The following is a 27,143-nucleotide window of genomic DNA, read 5'->3' as shown; positions in this document are numbered from 1 at the left end:
AGATCATCCAGGCCGAAAATCGGCTTGGGACCCGAGCGCTCCGTAGGTAAGATGGCTCCAAAGATTGCACTGAAGATGCCGATTGCGCTGGATTTTTTTCTGGGGTATCGGGGAGTTGTTCTGGATTATAACGATATTCGCTGTTATTGTCTATTTACATTCTGTCACCGACAATCCAATCACGTAGTATTTGGTACTAGACCGATTTAATCATCGAGACTATACACAGCCTCTGAAATATTCTGTTTTGGATCGACAAATGCAATCACGATCTATCTACAGCTGAGCAATGCAAATCTTTGACGCATAACAAGAAAGAAGCCAAGGAGAACATGACGGATTCCCGATAGAAAGCATTCTAGGGTTATGGTTATCTATATCCAGAAGGGGCAGGGGAAAGAAACAGAAAGTAAAACCTATAATAACAACGCCGTACTGTTCAGCTCAGAAGTAATACAACTCCTTCCGTACCTGAAGGAGAATTGCAACACCGTATCAAAAACCATGCAGTAAAAGAAATTTGTCGAACAACAGTAGATATGCCCATTAGCAAAAGGCTAGGTCATAATCAGAAAAGTTGTCGTTTACTTGCCCTTGCTAGCGACTGGTGCACTAGAAGAGGGAGGTTCAAGAACATGCGTATGGTTTCTAGCCTTCACAACGGCTCCAGTCTCCTCTTGACGACAGACTTGGATACTCTGGATCCAATCGTCATTCAGGACCTCTTCAAGGGTCGCTCGCTCTTTAGGGTTAACCTTGAGCATGCGGCCGATGATGTACCGCGATTCCCTTGGCAGGATTCGCAATAAGCGCCACGGTCCTTTGATGACTTCTTGACGCTGTCCAGTGGTCGTCGTACTGCCAGATGGTAATGGAGGTGCTTCTTTGCTAGTTGTTTCTCGTGATTTTGGTTTCTCGGGTGGTTCGCCTGTTGTATGTGAGGAAGGGGGGGTCGTCTTCGACATCTCTGACGATTGGGGTTGGGATTGATGTGTTTGAGAGGGAGAGGTTTTAGATGAGTGAGATGGAGGTGGTTCATCCCGTGTGACTGGCTCTGATCGGGGGAGATGATGACCATGGCTGCCCTGCCGGTGATGATGACGATGCTGTTCAGAGTCACTTGCCCCGGCTTTAGCCTCAATTGCCATGGATGGAAGATCGGCTGTCGATTTGGGGCGCTGATCACTGCGTCGGGGATGTGAATCGGGGACTGGCGTTCCAGGAGTGGGAGAAGAGACAAATAGTTTATAAGAATTATCTGTTACACGTGGCTGCTTCCAAGGGAAGCGTCGAAGAGTCATGCAGCAGAATATGATGGCGAGAGACCATATATCAGTAGGACGAGGATCATACTTTTTCTCGTCATAAACCTCGGGGGCAAGGTATGGATCCGAACCAACGATTCCTGAAAACTTGTTAGTGAAATCCCGCGGAGCTGTTAATATTAGGCTCTTACCGGAAGCAAGCACCGTGTCATTTTCAAAAGGGTATCGAAACACGACGGCGCTTCCAAAGTCAATCAACTTCATGATTCCGTGTTCGTTGACTACGACGTTGTCTAACTTTAGGTCTCGATGGGCCAATCCCATTGCATGAAGGTAGGAAACACCGCTCAAAATCTGTTTGAAGGAGCAAGCAATTTCTTCCTTGCTCATTTTTCCGGTCATAACGATTGCAAACAAGTCGAATGGAGCATATTCCATAACCTCGTACCAATGACCCCCCTCTTGAATGATATCCAATGTTTCAATAATATTTCCATGGTGTAATGTAGAGCCAATGCAGAACTCAGCAGTGACCTTTTTAGAGTATTCTTTCTCGGTTTCCCAAGAATGCCGATCGCGGAATTGCTTCACAGCAAAGGTGACTCCATCGCTGCTTCGCTTCAGCAGTCGCACCGATCCTCCAGCACCTGAGCCAAGCACTCGACCTAACTTTCCGTACTTGGATTGAAGACCATGATCATCAGCAAAGGGAACGCTTGTTGGAGCCATAGGATGGGCAACGTTCTTGCCATTCGAAGATGACTTGCTTGTTCTTTTAGATACGGAAGATGGAGATTCCCCACGCTTATGTTTGTGACCCATGCGAAAGAATCGCTTAAGCTCGGACATAGAGCCATGGCTTTTACCATCTAAGCTGTCGTTACTTCGGTGTCCATGCTCCTTTTTGTTGCCGCTAAAGAAAGACGACCGCTTGTCGGTTGATGTTCTTGGCTCATGGCCATTTGATCCAGGTGCTGGGACAGAACCATGCGAGCCTGAGGAGTGATGAGTCCGTCGTTTTGCATCAATTCCGCTAAAGATAAATCTCTGATCTAATTGAGCCAGATTTCTGTTGGGAAGTGGTCTTTTATTTCGTGCATAAGGATCATTGGGCTCGCCAATGGGCGTAATAGTACCGGAAGTTCCGCCTGGTGGCGTGGTCCACCCATACTCATGTCTCGGAGTCATAGGAGGACTTTCGTCCTGTGAGCTTGCGTCGGCGGAAGCACCGAGAAAGAACCTCGTTCTGTTTTTATCGTGATCTTTCGCAGAAAGCGAACTCTCTGAATGTCCGGTCTGTTTGGTGGATAATTCTGTCGAACTGGGCCGTGTGGCTGGTGCACTTGCTGGGACCGCAGACTGTTTGGACGATTCCGATGTCTCGGGAGTCACGGCAGATGTGTCAATTCTGTTGGGCTTGCTAGTCGGTTGGGTTGTTCCCGCAACATTTTCTGTGTCCTTGTTCTCCCGTGAATGTGTGGCAGCGGGAGTCAGAGGAGGTGACTGCATGATTGATACGGGCGGCGATACACGGGGTGAAGTGCTGCTAGAAATCGTATTGTCATGAGAAGCGCCAACACTAGCGGTGTCGCGGGAGTTGACCTGAATAAGCTCATGTCAGCGGGTCTAAAATCGTTGCACTGCTATTGCACAGATACCAGACTTGGCTGACAAGTACGGCGTTGCAAGTAATGGAGACACAATGGTTTCATGCATTATACGTACCCTAGACGCAGGTAGAGAAACGGGCTCGAATGCAAAGTGACGCAGCCGTGATTCTTGCAAGCGAGTGTCCTGTAGATTAATGGCGAGCGATCGCAGCTCGTCTTTGGCGTTGGCGTCGAGGTCGGCAGGGATCGAATCGGCCTGCAGTTCCCGCTCGTCTGACCGGGACTGTATACTGTGGTCTGGTTCTATCTCTTGATTGACGGAAGCGAAGCGGACAGCGTGCGGTTGCCCCGCGGAAAGCTTAGATTCTGGGCTCGGATCATAAGGAACAGGCTCAGAGGTATTGGCTGGCGGGTATTGGGGACTCGCTTGAGACTGAGACTCTGGAGTAGGAGAAGCCACAGCCGTTATTAGCCGAAAATGCAATTTGGATTTTTTTTTTCTTTGTTTTTTTGCTTTTTGCTGAAGAGTGTGCTAGGTGAGAAACAGTAGAAAGGTGGCACATACCTGACGTCGTCATCATGCTTTGTCGGTGGGGGACGGAAACGGCGGGTTAAGGAGGAGTGGTGGTGGCCGTTTACAGAGCTCACACGATTTGCGGGAGCTGCAGTTACGAATGCTATACACATGCAGAGCCGCGTGTCTGTGTCTGCGTCTGCGTCTGCGTCCGTGTCCCTGATCCGGAGCAAGGAATGCGCTGGCTAGACGAACATAGAAGAGCGGTCGGAATTGCAGCGAGCGTCAGGATGCAGGCGATAATAGGATAATATGGATAACGTAAGTCGCTGTATGCTGGTCGTTCGGAGCGGGGGAGGGCTCGCTGTGATTGGGTAAATGGACCGGTTGAGTCGGAGAAATAGGGCCAGGAATTCTCGATTAGGGCGATCGATGAGCCGCGAGGATTAGCAGAGGTTGAGTAGAAAAGCGCGCATCACGCGCATGGGCGAATCTGTCGAATGCTGGACGAGATGAAGAATGGACGGAAGACGCAAAAAATTATCGTCGAGCAGGAGGAGGAGGCAAAAAGGGCAGAGCGCAGAGGGCGATGGTGAGTGGGGGGAGGGTCCCTCCTTCTGGCACCTGCCCGCTTGTCCAGCCAGACCCGGCCCATAATAATCCGGCACGCCGAGTCCGGTTACTCTTTAACTAACTTGCTGCTGCTACAGTAGTACACGATTTATCCACGCTGCATGCTGGTTATCCTGGGTTGTGAAACACAAACATGCTTCGGCCGAGCGCTTGCTGGCTATGGGCAGTAGCCTAGCAGCATATTGGCCCATGCGTTCGTCTGAAGGATCTTCATATCGGAACAATTGCCGGTGCCGCTGTCATTGGCTGCAGGGATACTGGCTGTCTTATGACGATGCAGTGTTTCTTAGTTGTTTGGCTAGTATGGGACAGAGAACTGCAAGCGTGTGCATATATCTGTATAGATATTATATTTCCGATTTGCACAATCATTCCAGACTACCAAGAGGAATAACGCCGTCATCCGGATGGTCGCGGCGGTTGCACGTGCCGTGCCGGAACCGCACGCTGTCATTGGCTGCCACTTTTCCAAGGCAGCCGTTAAGCGCCCCAGCCTAGGCAATGCGGCATCTACCTTGCTGCCTTGCTGCCTTGTTGCCATGCTGCCATGGGACTGCCTATGACTGTTGTCACGAAAATTGATGAACCACAGCCAATAAATATACTTAAGGACGCACTCATATGAGCAAAACAAAATAGATTGTTATAAGGTATCAGTGCGTATAATTATTTCTTGTTGGAGATCTCCGTGGATTTTGATAAAGCTTCAAGCGGCTCGGTCTATGTAGGACTGAGCCTATCCCCTAGTGGATAGTCTTCTGTTTCTTGAAGATTTCTGAATTCCTCCCTAAATACATATACCATAGACTCTCTCTTATGCCCCTAAATGGACGTATATCAAATTTTATATATATGTCATTAGCTGAACGCAATGATTAGAGTCCATATTGCGTGGAGAAGACAGATATTATCCCAGTAGCAGGAGAACCCACAATAAGCCCAAAAGAAATTGTGCAAGTCCGATAATATATAATGATAACGCTCCTACTGATAATCAGAATATATCGCCGGCACATCCTCTATATGTACATGTATGTAGTAACTTCACAACCACTGAAGAAGTAAGTGCAGAAGGCTCCTGAGCATTCCATAAAAACAATACCGATGACTGCAACTGGAATCTTCGTCTGACACGTCAGCGGCATATTCTTCAGCTAGGTTCTGAACTGTCATATATTTGATTTCCTTTGCTTGAACCCGCTAGGCGTCTCTATGAAGACAATAATAATATTATTATTCAGTACAATGTATTTGTGCGGAGCAGTTGATCATTTATGGTCACAAGATCTATATATGAATGAGGATTGTTGTACAGTGATTGAGCAGAAAAAAACAGCAAATAGCCGTGGGCCTCCAAACGCCGGTGCAATGACGAAAAAGATGCGATGTAGAATGTCGACAAACAGGGGTAATCGGTCATGGCACAACTTTCAAGCCAATGGACTTGGCCTGGGCAATAATACTCTTGCACAGTCCATCTAACTTCAGACCCGACAGTCGCAATTCCGACTGTTTGATCTTTGCGATTTCATACACATGCTTCAGCGACACAGCGCCGATGGTTTCTGAGCCAGGGTTCTGCGCGCCACGTACACGGCCTTTCCGAGGTTCAATGCCAGATGCTTGGAGCAGCAGCCATGACGTTGTTGGCGTGCGGAGCTCGAACATAAACGAGCGATCGGGACGGATGGTGATATAAGCAGGAATAGGAGTACCTGTTTGGATATGGGCGGTTCTCGCGTTGAATTCCTGCGTTCAGAGCTTTGTTAGTATAGGTTACAGGTTTATGCGGAGCGGGTGCCTACCTTGCAAAAGTCCATACTCTTCACACCTTTGCTTCCTAATGCTGGACCGACTGGAGGACTGGGACTGGCCTGCCCAGCTCCAACGATGAGTTTGACAAACTGGTCCTTGGCAAGAACTTTCCGCGCCATGATGGATGGCGATTTGACACCGGTTCAGCGCGGCAGGAAATTGACGGTATTCAAATAGAGACCTGAATAGGCGAGCAACACAGATAATTGGCCTCTTGCTTGCAATTGCAGCTTCGTGAAGCTACTAGCAGCGTCTTCTACCTCCTTAACGGCAAGTTTTCTTCAGACATGTAGGTCGGAACCGGCGCCGCAATTTTCCGTGTGGAGATGAAAATAGTGTCACGTGATATCTCAAATCTTCACTCAAGATTTATTCAAGACCCATTCAAGATTGTCATTGGCCACGGCATAAAGGTAACTAAAAATGGTAGAGGAAAGCTGCCTACTACGGTCACTATCAAGTATTTTAAGCGTCAATTGAACTCGAAGCTGAATATGTATTGACCAATCAACCCTTGAACCAACCAACAACATCCTTAATGCCCTATCATAAAGGAAAGATAACCCCCTCCAAAGCTGAACTGATAAGAACGCAATGTTCTACTTCTCTAGAAGTGGATCATAATCGCTGCAACTGCAACAATGAGCCCCTCATCTTGCCCAGTATTCGTCCTCGTGCCTGGCGCCTCACAAAGTCCGGCAGCCCTGCGGTTATCTACTACATCTCATTCAAAGCAAAGGCCATGGTGCCTTCAGTGCGCTCTTACCAAGCGTTGGCGCTACCGAACCTGTCACTGCTACGGACGACGCAGAATATGTGCGTTCCCGTATGCTTCTTCCGATACTCGATATCGAGAAGCACGACGTGATCCTAATCAGTCATTCTTTTAGCGGCATCCCAGCGAGTGCTGCTGCTCGAGGTCTTGGAAAAGCTGATCGGGTCGCTCAAGGGAAGTCAACTTCCGTCCTAGGCCAGATTCTCATTGATGCAGTTACGGCTAGAGGAGGGGATGGATTGGATCTTGTCGCAAACTTTGGTGGGCAAATGCCACCTCACATTCGAGTCGATGTATTATTCCATTTTCTCGTTTTGTCCGTCGACAGATCTGAGCATGACTGACAGCTACAGGAAGCAGAGAATCTCTTGAGATGCGACGATCCGAAACCGCCATTGTTTATTGACCTACCGTCAGAACTAGCAGATTCGGCAGTCCTTTCTTGTGTCAGCCGAGGGAAGACATCATTCACGAGTCCCTGTCCGGCTGCTAGTTGGGATACAGAGGCTTTCAACGGCCGTCTCGCTTATATCAAGACTGTCAATGACCGTGCTGTTCCTTACGAAGCACAGTCTATGATGCTGCAGGCTACCGGACAGGAGTGGATTACCAGGGACATTGAAACGGGCCATAGTCCGCAGCTTGCAGCGCCGGAGAAGCTAGCTGATATACTTGTAGAACTGGCGAAGCGCTTTGAAGCATTGTAGATGACCCTAGTGGAAGCGTCGATTTCAATTGATTTCGGGGCACAAAGCGAGCAAATAGCACATACCAATGAAAACTCGCACACTTAAATTTTTTGAGGTTGTACTAACATTAATCGTGTCTTCCTGATCCTGGTAATCAACTGTAACTGTTTCTGTAGAAATAATAAGCATGATCAAAGTCGTATAATCCGTCAACAGAGACGAGACTGGCGCTAAACCGCATCCAGCCACTCGCGACGTCATCAGCCATCACAGCAACAGCAGATGTTGAAAGCAGCGGCCGAGTCTCGTCTGAAATAACAACAACAGCAACAGACGGCAGCGGCTCTCTTTTAGTCCATCGACATATCAGGCTCATCTCATGTCCCCTTGTTAGTCACATGTTTTGACCCAAGTCAAAATCAACAACAGATAAGGTAAGCTTCTCCTAATCCCACAACGTTTGCTTTATTCCCCTCGCTAACCATAAATCGTCCACTAAAGAATAGCTGGCCAATATTATCCCAGAACTATCAATCATGAACTGGTTCAAGCAAACGTATGGGCCTGCTTATTGAGCCGACTATTCCCTAGCAATGCATTTAACTGATGAAAGCTCTCCAGTCTGGCCAACGTTGTAGGGACTGAAGAACCAATCTATGGCCCGGAGGCTATCCAGTCGGTTGCCAAACAGGCAGAGTCCACCCCTTATACAGAGTTGAAGAAGGAAGATTTGAAATGGGTAGCACCTCAGTATACCTCGGTCGAGACCCAGACCTTCTATGTGATGGCCGACAACGGTGCCTTGGCCATGGTTCAGCTTATTTACAACAACATAGCGTAAGGAGTTACTCTGCCGGATGAAAGAGATCGTCAGGTCTAGCTAATAACCACTGTCTTCTCAAAGTGGCCTACACACAACCTGTCAATTCAACACGAAAATCTTCTCGTTCGACAGCAGTACGCCTCATCTCTGGCATTCGAATACACTGTCGAATCATCTGTTTGATCCCGACATGTATTCGTTTGGAGCAGACAACCTTGCAATGACCCTGAATGAAGATGGCACTGCGTATACCATCAAGTCGGCGGTCAATGAAGCCAGTCTTGTGAATCTCACCTTTACCCGACAAACCCCAGGCGTGGCTGTTGGCAACAATGGCACCTCTTACTTTGGTACCGATCCTTCCAAGCCCTGGGGCTCGATGCGACACGCATTCTGGCCCCGTTGTTCCGTCGAAGGTACAATTACCACCAAGGAGAAGACATATGACTTGAAGGGTAGAGGATTCTTCGCTTATGCGCTTCAGGGAATGAAGCCCCATCATGCTGGTAGGTCGCCACCATAGACACTGGGTTACATGAGAAACTGACATAAGCGTTAGCTGCGAGGTGGAACTTTGTCAATTTCCAAACACCAACATATTCTGCCTTCCTAATGGAGTACACCACCCCTCCATCATATGGCTCAACGGTGGTGAATGTGGGCGGTGTGTTGAAGGACGGGGAGATTCTTTATGCTGGAACAAGCAACTCCGCACAACACCTAGAGATAGGCACCGATTCAGAGAATGATTGGCCTGAGCCCAAGGCTATCAGGTTTACATGGGATGGGAAGACCAAGGACGAGGACATCTTCCATGCCGAAGTAGAAGGCCCTCTTAAAAGACTCGATCGTATAGATGTCATGGCTGAAGTTCCCGGCTTTGTGAAATCTATTGTGGGCAGCGTTGCTGGGACCAAGCCGTATATCTATCAGGTATGTGATATCGTATTAGATCTAATTGTTTACTGGGCTTACCGACGTGAACAGTACTACCCTCAAAACAACCCCACCCTGAAGGTTAAGGTAGGCGATACTGAGCATGCGGAGGAAGGAACATTGTTCTGCGAGGCTACATTTATCTCGTGAGCGATAAGTGTACTACTATAAGAAATATTAGCGTGCTTTCTTTTGCTTATGATAAAGGTTGCTGTTGATTCTTGTTCAAGACTCTTCATGGTGCTGGCAAAGTTCAATATATGATCATTCTGGTGGTGTTCTGGTCTGGTCAGGAGAACCTGGATACATTTAAGTTACTACACAACTAGCAATACACTGACTAATACTTTCGACACATATTTGTCACCTTTATCCCACCTTGTCGGTGCGTGCTCTGCGGATGACTTGGCTCTACTTGTCCAGTGTGCCAGCCCCATTCCCCCTTTACGTCTGGTCGTCAATGAATGTAAACGTCACTCCCAGCCACCATTTCCTGGCCCTAGCTAGGGGTTTGAAGAGTTTGATAAAGTCGGTCCGTTTGCTGGCAGAGTCTGTAGACATCTCTTCTCAACACCACACAATCAAACATCTCCAGCATTCATGGCCTATACACCTAAAATAGCCAGCAATAATCATTCCTGCCTCGCATCACACTCGAAAAAATCACCACTATTCAACATGCCCGTCGCCCACAGATCTCAAGGGTTGGGTGTGTATGGACTCGCTCACCGTCGGCGGTACGTTGCAGCTCCTATCTTGATCGGTATCTTTCTAATCACTAATTCCCACATTCCAGGAAGGTATTACGCGAGTCTATAAAGGGCATTAGTACGTACACGAAAGACTAGATATCCAGATAACCATCTTTGTATTGTCGTTCATCGTCTAACCTCGGTTCCTCTATCCAGCCAAGCCTGCCATCCGGTACGTTTTCTCTTGCCTAGTGAGGGAAGTTTGAATATCACATCGAAGCATTATTCCAAAGACCAACCCTCAGTTATTTTTACAGCCGTCTTGCTCGCCGTGGTGGTGTTGTTCGCATTTCTGGGTTGATATACGATGAAATCCGTAAAGTGACCCGACAGCGTCTAGCGGATGTATGTATCGCACTGTTTCTTTAAGCATATTACACTGTATCAATATCAGGCTTATAATATGTCTAGATTATCCAACGGCTTGTCTTCGTCCTTGAATCATCCTCGACCCCGCGCTATGAGCGCAAGGTACGCTGCATTTTGACCACTCCACTCCATGTCCTATCCCATAAGTCGCTATTGTGGTTGGATTGACCAAATGCTAATGATTGATACTATAATATAGACTGTCACTACGCGAGATGTAAGTACCAAGCCTCATCCAGTCTCATCCATCATTGTGTATCGCTAATGCGCGAGTTGATAGGTTGTTTTTGTTCTGAATCAAGTGAGCATAACCCTCCTTCGCTTCCGTCTCTTTACCCCCTTGCTTTGGTATGAAACGGGTGCATAGATCACTAATTTATTGGCTTTGGTTGATAGATGGGTATTCCGGTTTACGGATTTGCTCCGAACTGATATGTTTTATTGCGTAGCCTGCTGGATTCTTGGTTGGGGAGAGGATCTGGTGAAATGCTTTTGTTGTTTACCAGTGGAATAGTGGAAGATTTATCTAAATTTCATGGTGTTTCATTCATATAAGTACTAATAGTATATCGTAATGTCATTAAGAAACTATATCCCAAGATCACACCAAAAATACATGTAACCTAAATATATAGGAAACCAGAACGAGGTATATCCCAAACAAATAAATCAATCTAGCCTGCCAGTCTGTAGTAAGTAAGCAATGGGTATCAAAGTCGACAAAGCGAACGCCTGCATCGTCATATCATTATCTCTTCCTCTCCTTCCCTTCAATCGCTGCTTTCAAAGACTCCTTGGCCTGTTCTTCGCGTCTCTCAAAGATACGGTTGAATGGCCAGGGTAATAACCGCAGGCCTGGGATATGGGCGCTGTGCAGATGCTCATCTGCGAAAATTGGTCCGTCGAGTCTCCGAAGACGACAGATGGATACAGCCGACTCGAGTAGACTCGAACCGAATCCACGATGACGGTGAGACGGGTGGACGGTCCACGCGCGAATCACACCTGTCAGCCGACCAGAGGATGAGCTGTTAGAGTGTCGATGCCGCAAAGCACGCATCCCGTTGGCACTGGGTGCGCCTGACGAGAGCGCATTTGTGCGAGCGGTGCGGAGAACTAGGACACCAACAATACTCCCCTGGTGTGTGGCTATTATGATTTCATCTTCAGCCGGTATCGAGCCGTGATGGATATGCTGTTTTGATCCGCCTGCGGATCCATTATTGTATTGACTCCGCCGGTACAGTCCGTCCTGGAGCCAAGCTGGGTCTTCGACCGCGGATGCCCATGTTAAGTAGGCTTTGGTAGTATGGTGGATAGCAATCAACGCTACCATGACAGCAAAAGTGCCTATTATTCCCGCAACTGGACCATTCTTATGAGGCTCGTGATACGCACTGCGCAGTAAGAGCAGAGTCAGAAGAGAAGCCATGGCCAGTACTGCTGGGTGGAGGAGTATGCCGCGTATAGCAATGGAGCGCTGCTCCACAATGCTGTCAGCAATGAGTTTGAGAGCCTCGGATTGATCGTCATTGGTAGAGGCCTGATAGGTCCATGTTGCTGGGGCGAAAACTGATTGTGGGGTTGAGATGGTCGAGGTAGAAGTAGAGGTTGGGGATGGGGGGTCCTCGAGATCATCTGCAAATCCTGACGAGAATGCCAGGTCGTTTAGGTAGGGCGATTTGGGCAAGTCATAGGTGTCCAGAGTGGGGTGCAAAGCTCCAGCAAAGGTTGTAACATGGCTGTCTTCAAAATTGGAGATCTGGAGGTTGGTACGTAAGGAGGAAAGGAAGGCTACATGTAGATGTAGACATTAGTGTCTCGCTCAATTGATAATGAAAACAGACCAGCAGCGACTCTCATAGCACAGGCATAGAAAAGGGCCAAGAAAGCGCACAATTAAAAATAATGAGGTGCAGAAAAAGTGTTCTGCAAGATTCGCCAAGCCCAAGCGGCACTTACAGTCAAGACAAGTATAGAGAGGGACCGGACTGGGGAGAGTTGATTTCCAGCTCATGGGTGCGAACAAGAACAGATAGGCATGGAGAGGAGAAAAGAGAAAGAGAAAGAGAAAGAGAGTAAGAGTAAGGAAGAAGGTAGGAAACGGCATACCTAGCAGGATGGACGGGGCTGGGCAGGCGAGCAGTTTTTGTAGGAAGGAGCCGAACCCAGCGGGGAAGGCGCCTCGGGAGCTAGCAGTAGGCGGGTTTGGGGCCTGCGACAACCGCCGGGTGGGGGAGCCGGGGGGCATGTCTTGGCCCTGTTGGGTGCGGTCTTTGGTGCGTCTTTTGTCTGGGGGCCTCGAAGCCGCCCCGGCGTGTTTGAAGTGGCCCAGCGCGGTTTAGGCGGCAGTTTGGGGTTTCGAGCCCGCCGCAGCCTGAAACCGTTTTCCCAACAGCTTGCCTACTCACTCAAGCTCAACCCTCTCGCAATCGTGCGCTCGCGGTTCCACTCGAGAAGCCTTGCCGAGTCACAAGTTCGCTGCTCATTGGTATGCAGCTATCCATCCTCCAGAGGGGCCTCGTCAGCTTGACGACAGCCAGTGACGCCAGATCCTCGACGGCCCCCAATCCTTCAGAGCGCGAACAAAAGGCTGTAGCAGCTATTTATATGCGAGTATTTCTAGAAAACAATATGGAACACGAAGACAAACGAAGAAAGAAGGGCAAAAATAGAGAAACAGAGAAGATGGAGAAACGGGAGTCTGACGAGTGAGTTCATATGTGCTCTTTTGTGCTTATCGCGCAACCCATGCAAATCGCAGGGTCTGTGCCTGCGGGCCTATTTTGGCGGCGTCATTCCTGAAACTCCCAAGGGCCGGCAGAAACCCAATCGCGTGCAGGCAGCCTTGTTGGATCATCGCTGACGCCAAGCTCTCTGTCGTTATCGCGTGCTCTCGAACCGTCCGGATTGCCCACCATGAACCCCGCCAAGCCAGATGGTGCATTGATAACAACTCTTTCGCAGCGTCATTATTGGATTGTTGAACGCGTGTGGTGCGCAATCTACGCCAGACCGTCCAGATTCAATAGACTGATATCCATAATTCATTGTTATTATCGATGTGTAGCAGGATCCCCGCTTACTCGGTCATTCAGTATACGACTATACGTCGGTGTCTATTATTCACTATGCATCAAACACAGCTCCACGTAAAAGAAATATGGACATCTAGAAACGATAGGAGAGAACATCAACAGGACAAGTAATGGATACAGACAAAAGAGAGAAAAAAAGGACAAGCATGTGCAGCGCTGCAAGAAGGTATGAATGGGTATACACTAGAACCAATTATATGCAAATCAACCCATCTCCCCTCCCCATCTTTCTAATCAGGGTATCGCAGCCATATCAAACATGTATTAACCTTGCCCCAAACACCAAATAAAACTTTAAAAAAAAATAAACGAATAATAATCTTGAGACGATTATGATTCCACCATCAGTTGTTCGCCTTCGTCTAGGAGTGTTGTCACTCGCGATAAATCGGAGATCATTGCCTTCCCGTGTCCAACCAACAGAAGCTTCTCGGCGTTTGCTGGAAGCCCCAGGTATGTGGGTGGCTCTCGCTCTGGTAAACGATCGACCCATTCAGTGAATTCAGGCATGCTAGTTGTACCAGGAAGTGCAAGGCAGTCGTCATTTTCAACGCCTGAAACGAGCTTGTGCTCATCTTCGAAAGCTGCTGGCGTGAGGAAACTGGTAACCAGAGACTCCAGTTGTTGGAAATCGCCGCTGTCATCAATCTTACCACCGTAAGTTTCAGTGACAAGCGTAGTAATCATATCCCATGGTAGCTTTTGCGGTGCGACGTTAGACCGTCCCTGTGCCACAGAATCTATCCATGAGTCGATGATGAACGCAGAACATTCATACTAAATAGACTGTTAGCTAAGAAATAAAATAACTTTTAACGGTGAAACTTACATCACTATCATTGAATTCCCAGAAACCCTTCCAACCAAGACTAGGTGCGTAGCGGAGCCGTTCTTGAATAACGGCATGCAAGAATGCAAGCAGCACGTAGACGCGCGCCTTTTCGACCGGAGCTTTACTGGCACGTAGTGACAACGAGGAGAGAGAGTCCTTCATATTTGCTCGAACCCCTGCTGGCTGTTCAAACATCAAAACACGGGAGGCTCGGAGAAGGTTGACTGGAATCTTGGGGCTAGTCTCCATTGACAAGAAGAGTCGGAATTCCTTGTGCGGCTTCAAAGAGTCTAACCGCTTTTCCAGACTCTGGAGCCAAGAAGGAGCCAGATGAACGTTCTTCACCAACACCCATGATCCTGCTGCTGCAGCGTTGCTGATAGCTTTGTCTGCACTTTCGACACCTTCGTTTGAACCCATGGCAATATTGGCACAAGTAGCATGCATCCGTTCAACCAGTCCATCAACCTTGTAACTGGCGTCAAATCCAGGGCTAGAGCTGAGTGCAATCGGGGCCGTAGCGGTGACTTGCTCAACCACATACTTGAGATCGCTACTGCCCTCATATAGCTCGCGACCGAAAACAGCTGCGACGAAACGCTCGGCAACTGGGACAAACCGATCCATACGGCAAAGCTTGACCAGAAGAAGAGAGCGAAGTTGTTGATTGAGGGGTTCAATGTTTTCCTCCCAAACAGGCGGTACGAAATTCTCCGCCAATTCTTCGGTGAAGAACGCTCTCCAAGTTTCATCCGAAATATTCGACACATGTGGTTTGAATAGTGACATGTTAGATAGCCTTTGAATCACCTGGTCTCTTGATTCCGTAGTCGTCGACAAATCAACACCTTCAACACTCTCATCAAGAATAGTGTCAATAATGCCCTTGTCCATTTGGTAAGGTGTGGCCTGTGCAAGGAGCATGGCTAGCGTTATACGGTCCTTCTGTAGCAAGCCCAATGATGTACGTTGATACGTTGTAATGAAAAGATCACGGAGGATGATGTCGACTCTTGCTGCGTGAGCTTTCTCTTGAGCAAGCTTTTTGTTTCCATGGAGAACAGAATTGAATATGTCCACGAAATACTGCAGCGAAAATTGATAGAAATGATTGATATGATGAAGCTGTTCCAGCACTGCGAATACTGCACTGCATGCTCGAGCAATAATATTGTATTCGAGAGTGATATTGTCGACTTCGCTCATGACACCTTCCGTCTCCGACATCTTCTTAGTGATTTCAGCAGCCTCCTTCTTAAGCGTCTCCAATGTCTCAATAACATTGTCGTCGTCTAAAATATTACCACGTGACTCGTTCAATGCTTGTAATAGTCGTTTTTCTAGCTGACGGAGGTGAATCTTGAACTCTCCTTGTAATTTGATGAGATTCGTGCGCCGTTCATCAACATCAGGACGTTCCACCTTGAGGACTTCGTTGAGAGACTGAGTCTGCAAGCTGCTCTGCGTCACTGTGAAATTGACAAATGTCGTCCTACTGCAGATATCGGGCGGGAAAGTAGCAGATGGATCTCTTGTAGACAAAAAGAGTCTGAAAGATGGCGAGAAATCGATTTCTTGCTTGCCTAGTTGAATCAGAACACGCCCTCCAGTCTTTTGGTATTCCTTGTTCAGAACGTGATTGAGAATAGGATCCAAGTGCTCCGCATCTTGGATGAGGATTGGATTGCCAAACCGCAAGGCGCTTTCCAGCTGCTTGACGAATGAATCATCCAAGAAACTAGTAACAGTAAGTTTCCTCTCTTGGCTTTCCTTCTGAAGAAATTCTGTAATGCGTCCCGAAGGATCAATAATCAGAGGATATCGGTTGAATCGTTTTAGGATGATGGCGTTCTCTGTACACAAGTCATCGACAGGTAGCGAATTTCCTTGCCATGCCAAACGTTCATCTGCATTTGAGAGGTACTCTGTGATAGGATTGTGAGGCTTGAATGTGATGCCGGACTGTGCCAGCTGATTGACCCAGTCATCAATCATCGCTTTGCGGAACTGTTGGTCGTACAGACCAGCATATGCAAGGAATGCCGCAGCAATGAGGACATCGCCAACAAGTGTGCTAATTTGAGTTTCGAACGACTTGCTTCCTTCTTCCCAACGCTCGCGTTCTGAGGCCAGGCTGTCCAATAGCCGAACACTTCGATCAACCTTGAATTGCACGCGGCTCATCTCAGTCTTGATAGCTTGCGTTTCACTGATGAGGGCGGCATATTCGGTCTTGTAGGTGGCGATACTGCTTTCGAGACTCTGGATCGTGTTTTCAATAGCTTGAGCTTCCGCTTTGGTTTGAAGTGCCGTTTCCTCGAGCTTTTCAACTTCATCACGAAGTGGGCCAACACGGTCCAAGATCTCAGAGTAATTGACCTGCGCTTCAACCCATTGGACAAGAGGACCACAGGCTTTACTGGCATGGTTAACCCTTTCATATGTGAAATCATCCTTAGACAAAAATTCATTCTTCATTTTCACTCGGTGGTTGCGAGTCATTTGTCGCTCATTGTCGTAGTTCACAATACTTGCAATAAAGTCGTCACGACGAATGATACCTTGGATCGTTTTCCAACTGTCGACCTTATGGCCGAGCAAGGTGCAAACGGCTTCGAGAGCCAGCCGTACACTTGCAGGAGGATTACCCATAGAACGAACTTCAGTAAGATGTTGGCGCTTGATGTTGCTGACACTCTTTTGGGCTTCCAAGACTGCAGGCTCTGCTCTTGCCAGGTCGTTCAACACCACTTCCTTTCGGGTGGCAACTTCCTGTTCTTGTTTTTCAAGAGCAGCCTGGATTTCAAGTGAAGCGGACTTGCGTTGTTCAGCTTCCCGTTGATCTGCAACCATTCGTTGAAGTTTCTCGTTGGCCTCTGCGTCTTTCTTCTCCAATTGGGTCTTCTTTACAGCAAGACTAACACGCAGTTCGCGGACCTTGTCTACTGTATCTCTGAGTTTCTCTAGACCAACATTCAAGTGCCGCTGTTGCTCCTCGAGATCCTCTCGCTTCTCATTGAATAATTTGACGTATTGTGCGACAAAGTCAAGGTAGTGACGAGGAGTCAAGTATGTCGTTCTACCCTGCTGCTTTTGGAGGCGCTGATTGAATTTCTGCAATGAGTAATGGATGTAAACCATTGAGTTGACCACAGCTTCACGGTGAGAAGCAGGAAGGTGGAGGTCACGGTAAGCCACTGGAATACTATCGGGTGCAGTAAAGTTGGGTTTGTCAAGGTCCACAGATTGCGTGAGCTCGGAACCAACTTGGAACAGGGCTTGATCTGACCAGTCGCCGAACCAGTTAAGGACACAACGATTGAACAAAGCAGGACTGGTTGCAGCTTTAGAAGACAGTCCATCTTCGGGAGGATTCATAGTAAACACAACATGAAGATTCTTCACAATCTGCTGTGTGAACCACTTATACAACTCCTCTTGAGAATCAAGAAGTAATCCTTGGCGTTGAGCACCCTCTTTGCAGGCAGTCATGAGAGAAGCAAACTCGTCTCCTTCAAACAGACCTGGAACTTCTGCATTTGCAAGTAAAGTATTCATGCGCTCAAGGAATCCGGAATCAAGCACATTAGATTCGTCCATGATGAAGCAAATCTTTTCTCCTTTGCATCCAGCTCGTCGCAAAACGTTTCTCAGGTCCTCATCGAAATCTTCGGAGGAGTACTTTCCGTGAACCTTTATTTGGAAGATCTTCAAACCATTCATCCACGCTACGAATCTTGAAAGTGTGGTCTTTCCACTTCCACTGACACCGATGAGAATGAGATGACCTTGTGGTTGTCTGAATACACGATCGATACGAAGCGCATGTTCCAGAACGTCGTTAAAGAGAACCAATGGAACATCCACTTCCTCTTCACAGAATGTCTTAAGTCGGGCTTTAACGAAATCACGCAGTTGCTCCTGTTCCACTGGTACGTAGTTCTTCGAAAGCCAGTTCGAAAAGAGGATCGGCCCTTTCAATGCTTGTTCCTCATCAATCGTTGGGAAATGCTCCAATGCAATACGTCGCACTAATTCATCCGTCCATTTGCGTTCCTCTTCGGCAACGAGACGATCTTGGAAGAGACGAAGGGCTTCGTGGGCCCAAATTCGGACCAGACCCTCAACGGAAAGGCTCTCCAATGGCTTGATAGCCTCGTAAACACCACGTACCCATCTTGTCAATTCACGTGGCGAATACACATAATGAGGTTGGATCTTTGGCGTGAATCTTGTCTGTGACTCCAAATAAAATTGCACCATGGCTTTCGTCAATGCATCCGCGTATCCACGCAATGTGGGAATAATTTTGAGGACAGCCGAGTTGAATGTTCCGTAGATTTGATTCAGCGAAAGCTCTCCAGGATAGTCGACCATCATCAATGGTGCGTGTCGTAAGAAACGTTCTCCCATGGGGGTACGTCCGGCATCGGTGGGAGGGTTACAAGCACCAACGAATTGAATACGGTCCAGGGTAACCCATGTCTTGTCTGATGTCCGCCAGAAACCGTTGTGTTCTACCAATTGTCTCAAGAACGAGATTGCACGTTGCGTACCATAACGATCAGGGGCTGGCAAGTTGATCTCGTCACAGAAGATGACCAGCCAGCGTCCAATTTGGTTCGGAGACATTACTACACCATTCAACGTTTTCCTATATTCACAATATTGTTCAAAAGTCTTAATGAGGAGATCCGGTGTAGTGGCGCTGGAGAAGTTGAGACCAACAACCTCCATGTTTGGTAACTTTCGAAGGGCAGAAAACAATGTCATGGTCTTACCGGATCCGGGTGGACCACATAGTAAGAGAGGCTTGTGCTCAGCAAGCCACGAGTAGAGTACGTCTTCGTGGCGAACGGTATCTAAAGTTGGGATAATGACATCGGTTTGAGTGATGGAATGAGTATTGATCTCAACTGATGGTACTTGGGATTGCCAAGTGATCCAATCCGCCTTTGGTAAAGACACATCAAAGTCAATAAGTGATGAGGATTCGCTGAGTGGAGGTGGATCAATTGTGGAGGATGCGGTGAGATACTCCCCAAACCGTTTCCGATCGGCCAATGGACAGTCGCCAGTCAGAGACCAAACTAGTGCAAGAAGCAACTTCTTAGATATGTATGACTCCACTTGTTCTGCTTCAAGTGGAAAGTCAATGTGTTGGATGTTGTATTCTAGCACGTTGCGGCATGCTTTGTTCAGCAAGCTGAAGAGAGTGTTTAAGGCGCGGATTTCCGTGTACTCCATAATATGATCGTATGACCGAGCTTCTTCGAGGGTCTTGTAGATGAGTTCGTCGCTTTGCATGAATTGCTTAAGGATGTCGGATATCGTATCCTGGACAGCTTGTGTCTTTGCGGAGGCTTGCCCTGCGGGTACAGTATCATCGTCAAGATCGTCAAAGGTCTTGGTCTTTAGTGATTCGACGTAGTTTGTAACCATCATTGCTGGAGTTACAGTGTCATCGTTGAACCACACCATACCGCAACGACTGACAGTAGCTAAGGTTGCATATTTCAACGTCTCCACTTCGAACATTATGCGGACATTCGGAGGCAGATTAAGACGTTCACCATTAGGTAGCGTCAACAATTTGTTATCATCCAGGACACTGTTAAGATTTTCAACCCATTCAGGGTCAACATCACCATCAAACACAATCCAGTGGCGTTTAGAATCCTCTCCACGTAGGTTGTCAACGACTTTTCGCAAAATACCAGTGAACAAACCGTCGGTCCACTCTCTCGTTGTGCTGTCAAGATTACCGTAAAGCGCTTCCTTTGGCATTACCTTAGAATCAATTACATGACACACGCCTTCAATGCCCTCAACACGCTGCAAGGCTTGAAGTAGTACTTTCCATGAGGCCGATTTTCCAGAACCTGAGCGTCCAACCATCATGACACCGTGATGAATGCTTTGAATTTGGTATAGTTGGAGGGTTTTGGTAATCCAGGTGTCACTAGCAACATAATTATTCTCATTCGCAATGTCGCGAATGGCTTGTGTGAGTTTCTCGTAATTGGCGGGTACATATTCAACGCCTGGGAAATCTTCCCTCTGGATATCTAGCATTGTTTCGACGTCTTCACGGATAAGCTTGGGAGCAATAGTTTCACGCAGACTTTGAACAATGATCTGAGGTTCAACAACCTCATCCGGACCAAGGTTACCATCTGAATTTGCGAGACGTGCACGTTTCAATCCTCCAGAGCTGACGAGTACACTTTTCAAGGCACGAAGACCGAAGTCGTAATGAGCCTGCTTTGTTAACCTGCCTGAGCAGTGATCGAAGAAAGGAACGGTCTGTTTGGAAAGAGACTTCGCTTGCTTGAACCCTTGAGAGAAAAGCATGACTTCGGCAATGAGCTCCTTGTCTGGCTTTGACATTGCGACACTTCGGAAAAGCTTTTTCAAATTGTCGGGGAGGTTGGATCGTCCGGCGTAGCCTGGGTTCATCGTAATGAAAATACCTGTATTTTGATTGACTCGAAGGCGTCGACCGACCAATTCGATTTGGGTTGTATCATCATCGTTGCCCTTGCGAAGACCAATCTGGATATTTTGGATTTGTTGTGAGACCGCAGAGAGAATCCGTTCTTCTAAACGATTGAACTCGTCGAAACATCCCCAAGCACCAACTTGGCAAATACCCAAGAAAATTCGCCCCATGGCTTGGAAATCGAATGTGTCATCACAGCAAAACACCAAGGTGAAACGACCAAGTTGCAGACCCAGTGCCTTGACCGATTCCGTCTTACCAGTGCCTGCAGGTCCGTATGGAGAACCTCCCAATCTCTGGCAAAGAGCCTGCGTCAAAGTGAGGAAACAACGGTCTGTAAGAGGTGTGCGAACAAGTCGTTCAGGGACACCCAAGTATTCAAAGCCGTAATCTAATTTGGCATTGGCCATGTGCACATAGAGACGCTGTAGGAAATCGCCCTCATTCTTATACATATAGCGCATTTGAAGGAGCCACATATAATGAGTGGGTGTCGTTGCGTTGAATTTGATGAGTTTTGAGATGACATCTCGCTGGTGAACAAATTCCGTAATCATATGTTCACACTTCTTCCTCGTGATAGCATCTAGCTCACCAAGGACAGTGGCAGCAAGCAATTCAAGGATGCGTACTTCGGCATCATACAATGAAGATAGATCACTACCGCCATTCTCAAGGGACTTTTGAACAGCATTGGTCCACACAGCTTGACTTGCAAGCACAACTATTTGAGCAGGGTAGTTGGCAAGGTAGTCGTTGAAAGCTGTTTGATCCACTTCATTGGTGTTGTAGATAGTCTCAAACTGTTCAACCGCCTCTGCTAGGAGCTCCGCAAGGGTCACTTTCAGATTATTATCCAAAGCTGACAGCCAATCATTGATCCGCGGTGTTTTGATAAGATTTACTTCGCGTTTTAATCTGACTTCTTCTCCTTCTTTCGATGTGCAACCAACAATGTTGTTGTCATCGTCCATAACGAGGCCAGACAAACCAGCAAACATTTTCTTGAAATGCTTAGCGACCCGAAGTGTATCATTGCTATTACCAATAATCTCCAAGAGATCTTCATCACCAACGAAATAGAAACGAGGGAATGAGACACGTTCTCGTTCAAGGTATTCACCAAGAGCTTTCTGGATCTTGTTAAGCAGCTCTGCCAGTCTCTCCAAAGATTTTTGAACACCAGTAATGGCTAGTACGTCGAGAACAAAGGGTGATTTATAGACCTTTTTCATTACCGCAAAAAATTCAGAGTTGATGTTTTGGAATCGAGCAGATTCCAGGGGAAGGAGGTGCTTGATATCAGCATTTCCTGTGAAAACGCCTTCAAGGTATACCCATTGACGTTGGACATCAATCCATACATCGAAAAGAACATGAACCCTATTGAGCTTATCTTCCCATGTCGAGGCTTCCTCCTCGAATTCTTTGTAGTATGGCGAATGTCTCATAGCTTGTAAGGAGTTGAGATTTTCACTGCACTTCGCAAAGAGATCATCAAAGCCTCGGATCAGGCGACATTTATTCTGATAGTTGACAAGGTCCAAAGAATAATTTTGCCAAGTCTCACGAACCATTTTAAGGAATTCCTCCAGAGCCATTTCGCCCTGTGCCTGAGCAATAATATCTCGCAGGACATTCTCACTAGCAGCAGGCTGTAGGTCCCAGACATCTCCGAGGGTCAAGGCAACTTGTGAGAACCGCTTCCCTGGTTTCAAAGCCTTGAAAATCTTTTGCCAATGTCTCTCTTTAATTGCCTCCGATTTGAGATCTGACAGAAGGGGATTAATCTTCAGAAGCTGGCGCAGAACATTTTGGATGTGTTCAAAAGCGGCATATTGGCGCATGCGGCTGGGCATCTCCTTTGTCATCTTGATGAGATTGTCGATAGATTGTCGAAGTTTCCTAGGTTGGACGCTGGTCCATAACATCTCACGAAGATCATTCAAGCTCTTCCAGATCGTTGACAATGCAGCCCATACAGACATGAAGTCCTGGACTTCTTCTAATATTGCAGGCAATGATGACTCTGCACTGGAAGGAAGATCCAGTGCTTCTTTGGCTTTTGAAACCATCTCAAACTCTGACTGCAAACTTTCAAGTCGAGATTGGAATGAGCTTAATGTTTGAGAGGCCTCTTCTGGAGGAATAGTACCAGATACCGGTTTTTCATCGTTCCATTGAGTAATGATGTCTTTGATCTTGTCGCCAATAACCTTATCTTCAGCTGTGATTTTGGCACGTAGAGCTTCTGTCTGGTCTTGGACGATCTTGCCCTTTCTAATAAGCAACTCATTCAATGCAGTCCATTCTCCGTCCACATTTTCCACGTGTAGCCAATCGGTGGGAAATTGATATCGCTGACGTGCTAAAGTTGTCTGACCTTGTCTAAATAGGTCCACCTGCGGTTCCCAAACCTTTGCCTTGCGCTTGCACTGTTGTACAATTGTGATGAATGACACGGCGTGCGCCGTGGAGGAAGCTTCCAGGGTTTGCCCTTCCAAGTCTCTACGAGCGGCAGCAATTTCAGAGTGAACTTCCCTCATACGACCACCAAGTTTAGTTCCGAATTTGTGGAGAATCTCGTGCTGCCACTGGTCATATTTGGCATTTACTTTAGTTTGCACTTGCTCGTAGTCGATAGTGATATTGCCAAAAGGTCGACTGACTTCTGATGTATCAAATGTTGCACGGCTTTTGCGAATTTCTTGAAGTAGTTGGAGCCATTGCGAGAGGTCGTCACCGAGTATGTCGTAGACTTGGTCAGCTTGTAAATCCCAGAGAGACTGAAATTGAAGCCATTTATCAACATAGTTCGAAATTTCTCCCAGTCTAGCTTCCACAGCCCCGTAAACTTCAGCTAGCTCATCAGAGCAGTGTTGAGGAAGGTTGACAAACGAAGTTTCAGAGAGTTCGGTCTTCTCCACATCAAGCGAGATTTGGTAGCGTGAGGACTTGATCTTCTCGAGATGGCAAATGACACCAAGCCATTGACCGAGGTGGGCAAACCAGCTTGCGCGTGCGTACTGTAGTGGTGGATCAAGATGCAAGACCTGATTCCTCATTGAGACTTCATGAACAAGTTGTGGAAATTCAATTCGGTAAATATCAACTTCAGAACCATCGCCAACTGTTTGTGTTCCCTGGCTGGACACACGTTTAGAGTATTGTTCATTCTTCGATTCTTGGAACGAAGAAATCCAGACTCTGATTGCTTTGTGGAGCCTCTCGCGCAAAATGGATTCAATTTTCAAGTTCAAATTTGATACCCAGTAGCCGAGATTGACATAGTTTTCGAGGTTTAGCTTATCGACAGATATTTGGATCGAGTCTAGGCGTTGGCGGAACACTGTTGATTCGTAAGGACAAGTCTTAAGCTCTAGAATAGCCTTCTGGATATTCTCGTTGATCGAAGCCAAAGTTGCAGCTTTAGACTGGAGTACTGAAGCTGACACTGCAAATTCGCGGACAAATTGAACGTGTTTGCTTTCGCCCCTTCCAGCAATCGTTGGGTCAAGTGCACCATTGGTTAGCGTAGATTGTTTGACGTGAAGCTCATAAGAGTGAACGAAAGACTCCCAGCGTAGGGGAATGCCTTTGATGATCATAGCTTGAGCATCATTTTGATAGCCACTCAACAAGATTGCGACCTCGGTCATCGCAGAAATGGTACGAGTTGTCTGAAGTAGTGTACGAACTGTTTCCATAAGGCTGATAGCGTATGGATACACACGTTTAGCTTCCTTTGATATACTGCTGACCGCATGAGGAACCTGGAAGTTCAACCAGATCAAGTTCCGCACTTCCTTGAAAAGAGCAATAATCTGTGCGTCGAAGTTGACCGTCAGTTCTAAGGAATTTCCAGCAGCTCGGTTTCGGACGATATTAAATAGACGTCCCGAAATTGTAATGTGTCTTCGTTGAACATCATGGAGCCAAGACTCAAATACCGGGCGAGTATCCAGCTTTTTCCGAAATAAGTTGCTCTCAGCCTGAAGTTTTTGGCCTTCGGAGTGCAAATGCCAATCCTCGCCAAGAACATCCTCGACTTTGCGCATATAGCCATTAAGCTGTCGTTCGATTTGACGTGCCCAAACAATGGCGCCGGAGACAGGAGGTAGGTCTCGCAGTTGAGCCATAGCATGGGCTTCTGAATGACCGTATTGTTGCTTGAACCGTTCATGCAGAGCAGAGATGTCGTGTTTGACATTGTCAATGAGCGTGGTTTGGTATTCACCAATCGCACCGCGAATTTTAGGTCGTACAAGCAAAGCATTGAATTTGGAGAAAACACGGAACATCTCGTTTGCGTTCTTAGCTGTCGCAAGACGGTCTCGTAAACGGGCAATGATAGAGTTCTCGACACGCGATGTTCGTTCGTTGTAGGATATCTCCGCCTGGATCCATAGCTGCGTGCCTTCTTCAGAGACATCGAGGACGTCGACGTCTTTCAAAGCGGCATATGCCTGTGTCACCTCCTCCACGGCGTCCACATCACCAATTTCTTCAACAATAACTGCCCCGTCGGCTCCATTCGCATTCATAGATGATTTCGGACCCAGAACATTAACAATCGTTCTCTGCAGTTGCTCGTGATTGACGCGGAATGTATTAATGTATTTCAAGCGCTCTTGGGTCTTTGTGTGTCTGGGAACAATCTTAATTGGGATGAATTTCTCATTTCGCCGGCGAGAAGCATCACGTCCAACGTTGGTGAATTCTTTCACGTTTTCGTCCCAGGTTCGCCAAATCGCACTGCAAGTCTTCATCAATGAACGGAATTCTCGGTAATCAAGATGCATGATCGTTCGTCCATGAAGCAGGGCATGGATTTGTGAGTCTAAGTCGCCAGATATAGCCTCCACCAGAGCCAAAGCCCTCTTGATAGGGTACGGAGATATCTTGAGTTTCCTATTGAGATGGTTGAAAATTAATCCGAGAGACTCTTGAACTTTCTGGAGAGTTGTTGCCGACAATAATTCGTCTAATGGAAAGTCCCGCATCAGCTGATTGTATTTCTGAACTGTATCCATTGCCTCTCGGAGTCCAGTATCTGCAACGAAACTCAGTGTCGCTTGGTAACGTTTAGCGTGCCGAAGAATTTCCATGGTCAGCTGGACTCCGTCACCACGAAGTTGCTTTTCGATGCCTTCCAACGCTGTTTCCATGGATAACCAAAAGTTAATTTCTTGGTTCGCAGAACCACTGTCTGCATCCCGAGACATTTTTGTGATAGTTTGAATAGACTTAATCCAGCCGTTCACATTATTTTGAATACTGTTGAGAACGGTGCTGTTTTCAAGTGCAGCAGGCGGAATCAGTTCGACAGAGGGTTTGACACCTCGTGCTTCGGCGTCATCCAAAGCAGCCTGGACAATCTCATGAAGTGGCAGATTAAGGGTTGGAATTTCGACATTTTGCTGAAGATGCAAAAGTGCGAGATCCAACTCTGCGATACGCTTTTTAGCACCTGGGACACCAGTTTTCGCTTCGGTTTCCGGTCGCTGCTTGATTCCATTGGCTGTTTCCTGACCACGTGTGTATGCCTCGAAATAGGGGGCGAGAGTATTATGTACTAAAGAGTGAAGAATCTCAAATGCAGATATTGAAGCACCTTGTTGAGCCTGTGTATTGTTTAGCGCAGACAAGCCAGGGAAGTTCGTCACCTGAATCTGAGTTGCGATGTGGTGGTTTGGGTCAATCGGTCCGGGGCGTTTAACAAATGCTACCGACGCAACTGTTGTAGAGGAAAAGGAGATCTCTGAAGTGAGAGCATACGTGAACCTGTCTTCTGCTCCTGCTACTAATTAGACAGCAATTCCAACACCCGTGTAAGGGGCGAAACATACCATCTTCGTTCTCTGCGCCATTGGGCTCCTGTGTGCCAACAATGTCTTGTTGAACGTATAGTGCCACCTGAGACTCCGAAGCAAACCGCGTGCATCTCTGCACGGTTTCCGAGTACTTCGCTTTCGACAGCAAGCTGCCCTGGCCCTCCAGATCTTGGCTCGTAGCCCCCAGTGTCACCTGCAGGACTTCTGTGAGATACTGGACGACCACTTTCGGATCTACCGAAGGGCCCTGAGCCGACGCTGCCAGGCCATTAGTGATGCCTGGAGTGGCAACCTCCATAGTGTATGTAGACGAGGGATCAACGACGCATCGAAATCATGAGTGAGTGTGATCTGTCGTTTTCGGGGATAGGATGCGGAACTCAGGTTATTTGTATCGCAAACAACCGGAGAAACAATGGAGCGTGGAAGGCGTAGATTAGAAGATTAGAAGATTAGAGGGTATCGAAGTAGCGGGAGGGTAGGGAACGATGGCGGTTGGGCGAGCGATGAGTTGTCGATGGCCGATAGAGAGAATTAATTATTATTTGTCTTTAGCCCCGTTTGGTGCTCGGGGGAGGAGGACGCGGCGGGCGTGTTGCTGATAATCACGGGACTGGCACGGGCTGGCCCGTGCCATCTACCATACTATTATTGCCACGGACCGCGGACTGCAGTTTGCAGGGGCTGTCAGGGGTT

General features: G+C 47.5%; 7 protein-coding genes across 7 annotated transcripts; 3 read left to right on the top strand and 4 right to left on the bottom strand.

The window, feature by feature from the left end:
- Positions 1–397: 397 nt before the first annotated feature.
- BGW36DRAFT_7909 (kinase-like domain-containing protein) lies at positions 398–3,818 on the bottom strand. The gene is made up of 4 exons (XM_046222594.1): positions 3,441–3,818; positions 2,991–3,316; positions 1,457–2,867; positions 398–1,405 (listed from the first exon to the last, which is right to left on the bottom strand). Exons 1-4 carry the CDS (start codon positions 3,454–3,456, stop codon positions 585–587), a joined length of 2,574 nt encoding a protein of 857 aa, XP_046077749.1. The 5' UTR covers positions 3,457–3,818; the 3' UTR covers positions 398–584.
- A 1,620-nt stretch (positions 3,819–5,438) lies between these two features.
- BGW36DRAFT_353550 (putative mitochondrial 54S ribosomal protein YmL19) lies at positions 5,439–5,956 on the bottom strand (the record flags this gene model as incomplete). Its single annotated transcript, XM_046213445.1, has 2 exons — positions 5,439–5,771; positions 5,828–5,956. 2 exons carry the CDS (start codon positions 5,954–5,956, stop codon positions 5,439–5,441), a joined length of 462 nt encoding a protein of 153 aa, XP_046077748.1.
- A 259-nt stretch (positions 5,957–6,215) lies between these two features.
- On the top strand, positions 6,216–7,563 carry BGW36DRAFT_366922 (uncharacterized protein). Its single transcript, XM_046214796.1, has 2 exons — positions 6,216–6,905; positions 6,966–7,563. The coding sequence occupies exons 1-2, from the start codon at positions 6,666–6,668 to the stop codon at positions 7,317–7,319; spliced, it is 594 nt and encodes a 197-aa protein (XP_046077747.1). The 5' UTR covers positions 6,216–6,665; the 3' UTR covers positions 7,320–7,563.
- Positions 7,564–7,837: 274 nt separating this feature from the next.
- BGW36DRAFT_286326 (putative oxidative stress protein Svf1) lies at positions 7,838–9,210 on the top strand (the record flags this gene model as incomplete). Its single annotated transcript, XM_046210403.1, has 5 exons — positions 7,838–7,857; positions 7,923–8,138; positions 8,206–8,630; positions 8,684–9,057; positions 9,112–9,210. 5 exons carry the CDS (start codon positions 7,838–7,840, stop codon positions 9,208–9,210), a joined length of 1,134 nt encoding a protein of 377 aa, XP_046077746.1.
- A 225-nt stretch (positions 9,211–9,435) lies between these two features.
- BGW36DRAFT_7848 (uncharacterized protein) lies at positions 9,436–10,710 on the top strand. Its single transcript, XM_046222588.1, has 8 exons — positions 9,436–9,797; positions 9,857–9,888; positions 9,969–9,984; positions 10,070–10,157; positions 10,224–10,283; positions 10,381–10,398; positions 10,462–10,482; positions 10,578–10,710. The coding sequence occupies exons 1-8, from the start codon at positions 9,661–9,663 to the stop codon at positions 10,611–10,613; spliced, it is 408 nt and encodes a 135-aa protein (XP_046077745.1). The 5' UTR covers positions 9,436–9,660; the 3' UTR covers positions 10,614–10,710.
- A 219-nt stretch (positions 10,711–10,929) lies between these two features.
- Positions 10,930–12,198, bottom strand: BGW36DRAFT_285046 (uncharacterized protein; the record flags this gene model as incomplete). The annotated part of the gene is made up of 2 exons (XM_046210286.1): positions 10,930–11,975; positions 12,144–12,198. 2 exons carry the CDS (start codon positions 12,196–12,198, stop codon positions 10,930–10,932), a joined length of 1,101 nt encoding a protein of 366 aa, XP_046077744.1.
- A 1,910-nt stretch (positions 12,199–14,108) lies between these two features.
- BGW36DRAFT_366870 (dynein heavy chain) lies at positions 14,109–25,843 on the bottom strand (the record flags this gene model as incomplete). The annotated part of the gene is made up of 1 exon (XM_046214795.1): positions 14,109–25,843. A coding segment is annotated over exon 1 (11,730 nt), but the record flags the coding sequence as incomplete, so codon positions are not given.
- Between the last annotated feature and the right edge of the window lie 1,300 nt (positions 25,844–27,143).

This window comes from Talaromyces proteolyticus (genome assembly GCF_021365285.1).
Source record: "Talaromyces proteolyticus strain PMI_201 chromosome Unknown BGW36scaffold_1, whole genome shotgun sequence".
NCBI lineage: Eukaryota > Fungi > Ascomycota > Eurotiomycetes > Eurotiales > Trichocomaceae > Talaromyces > Talaromyces proteolyticus.
This window is presented reverse-complemented; position numbering and strand designations above follow the sequence as displayed.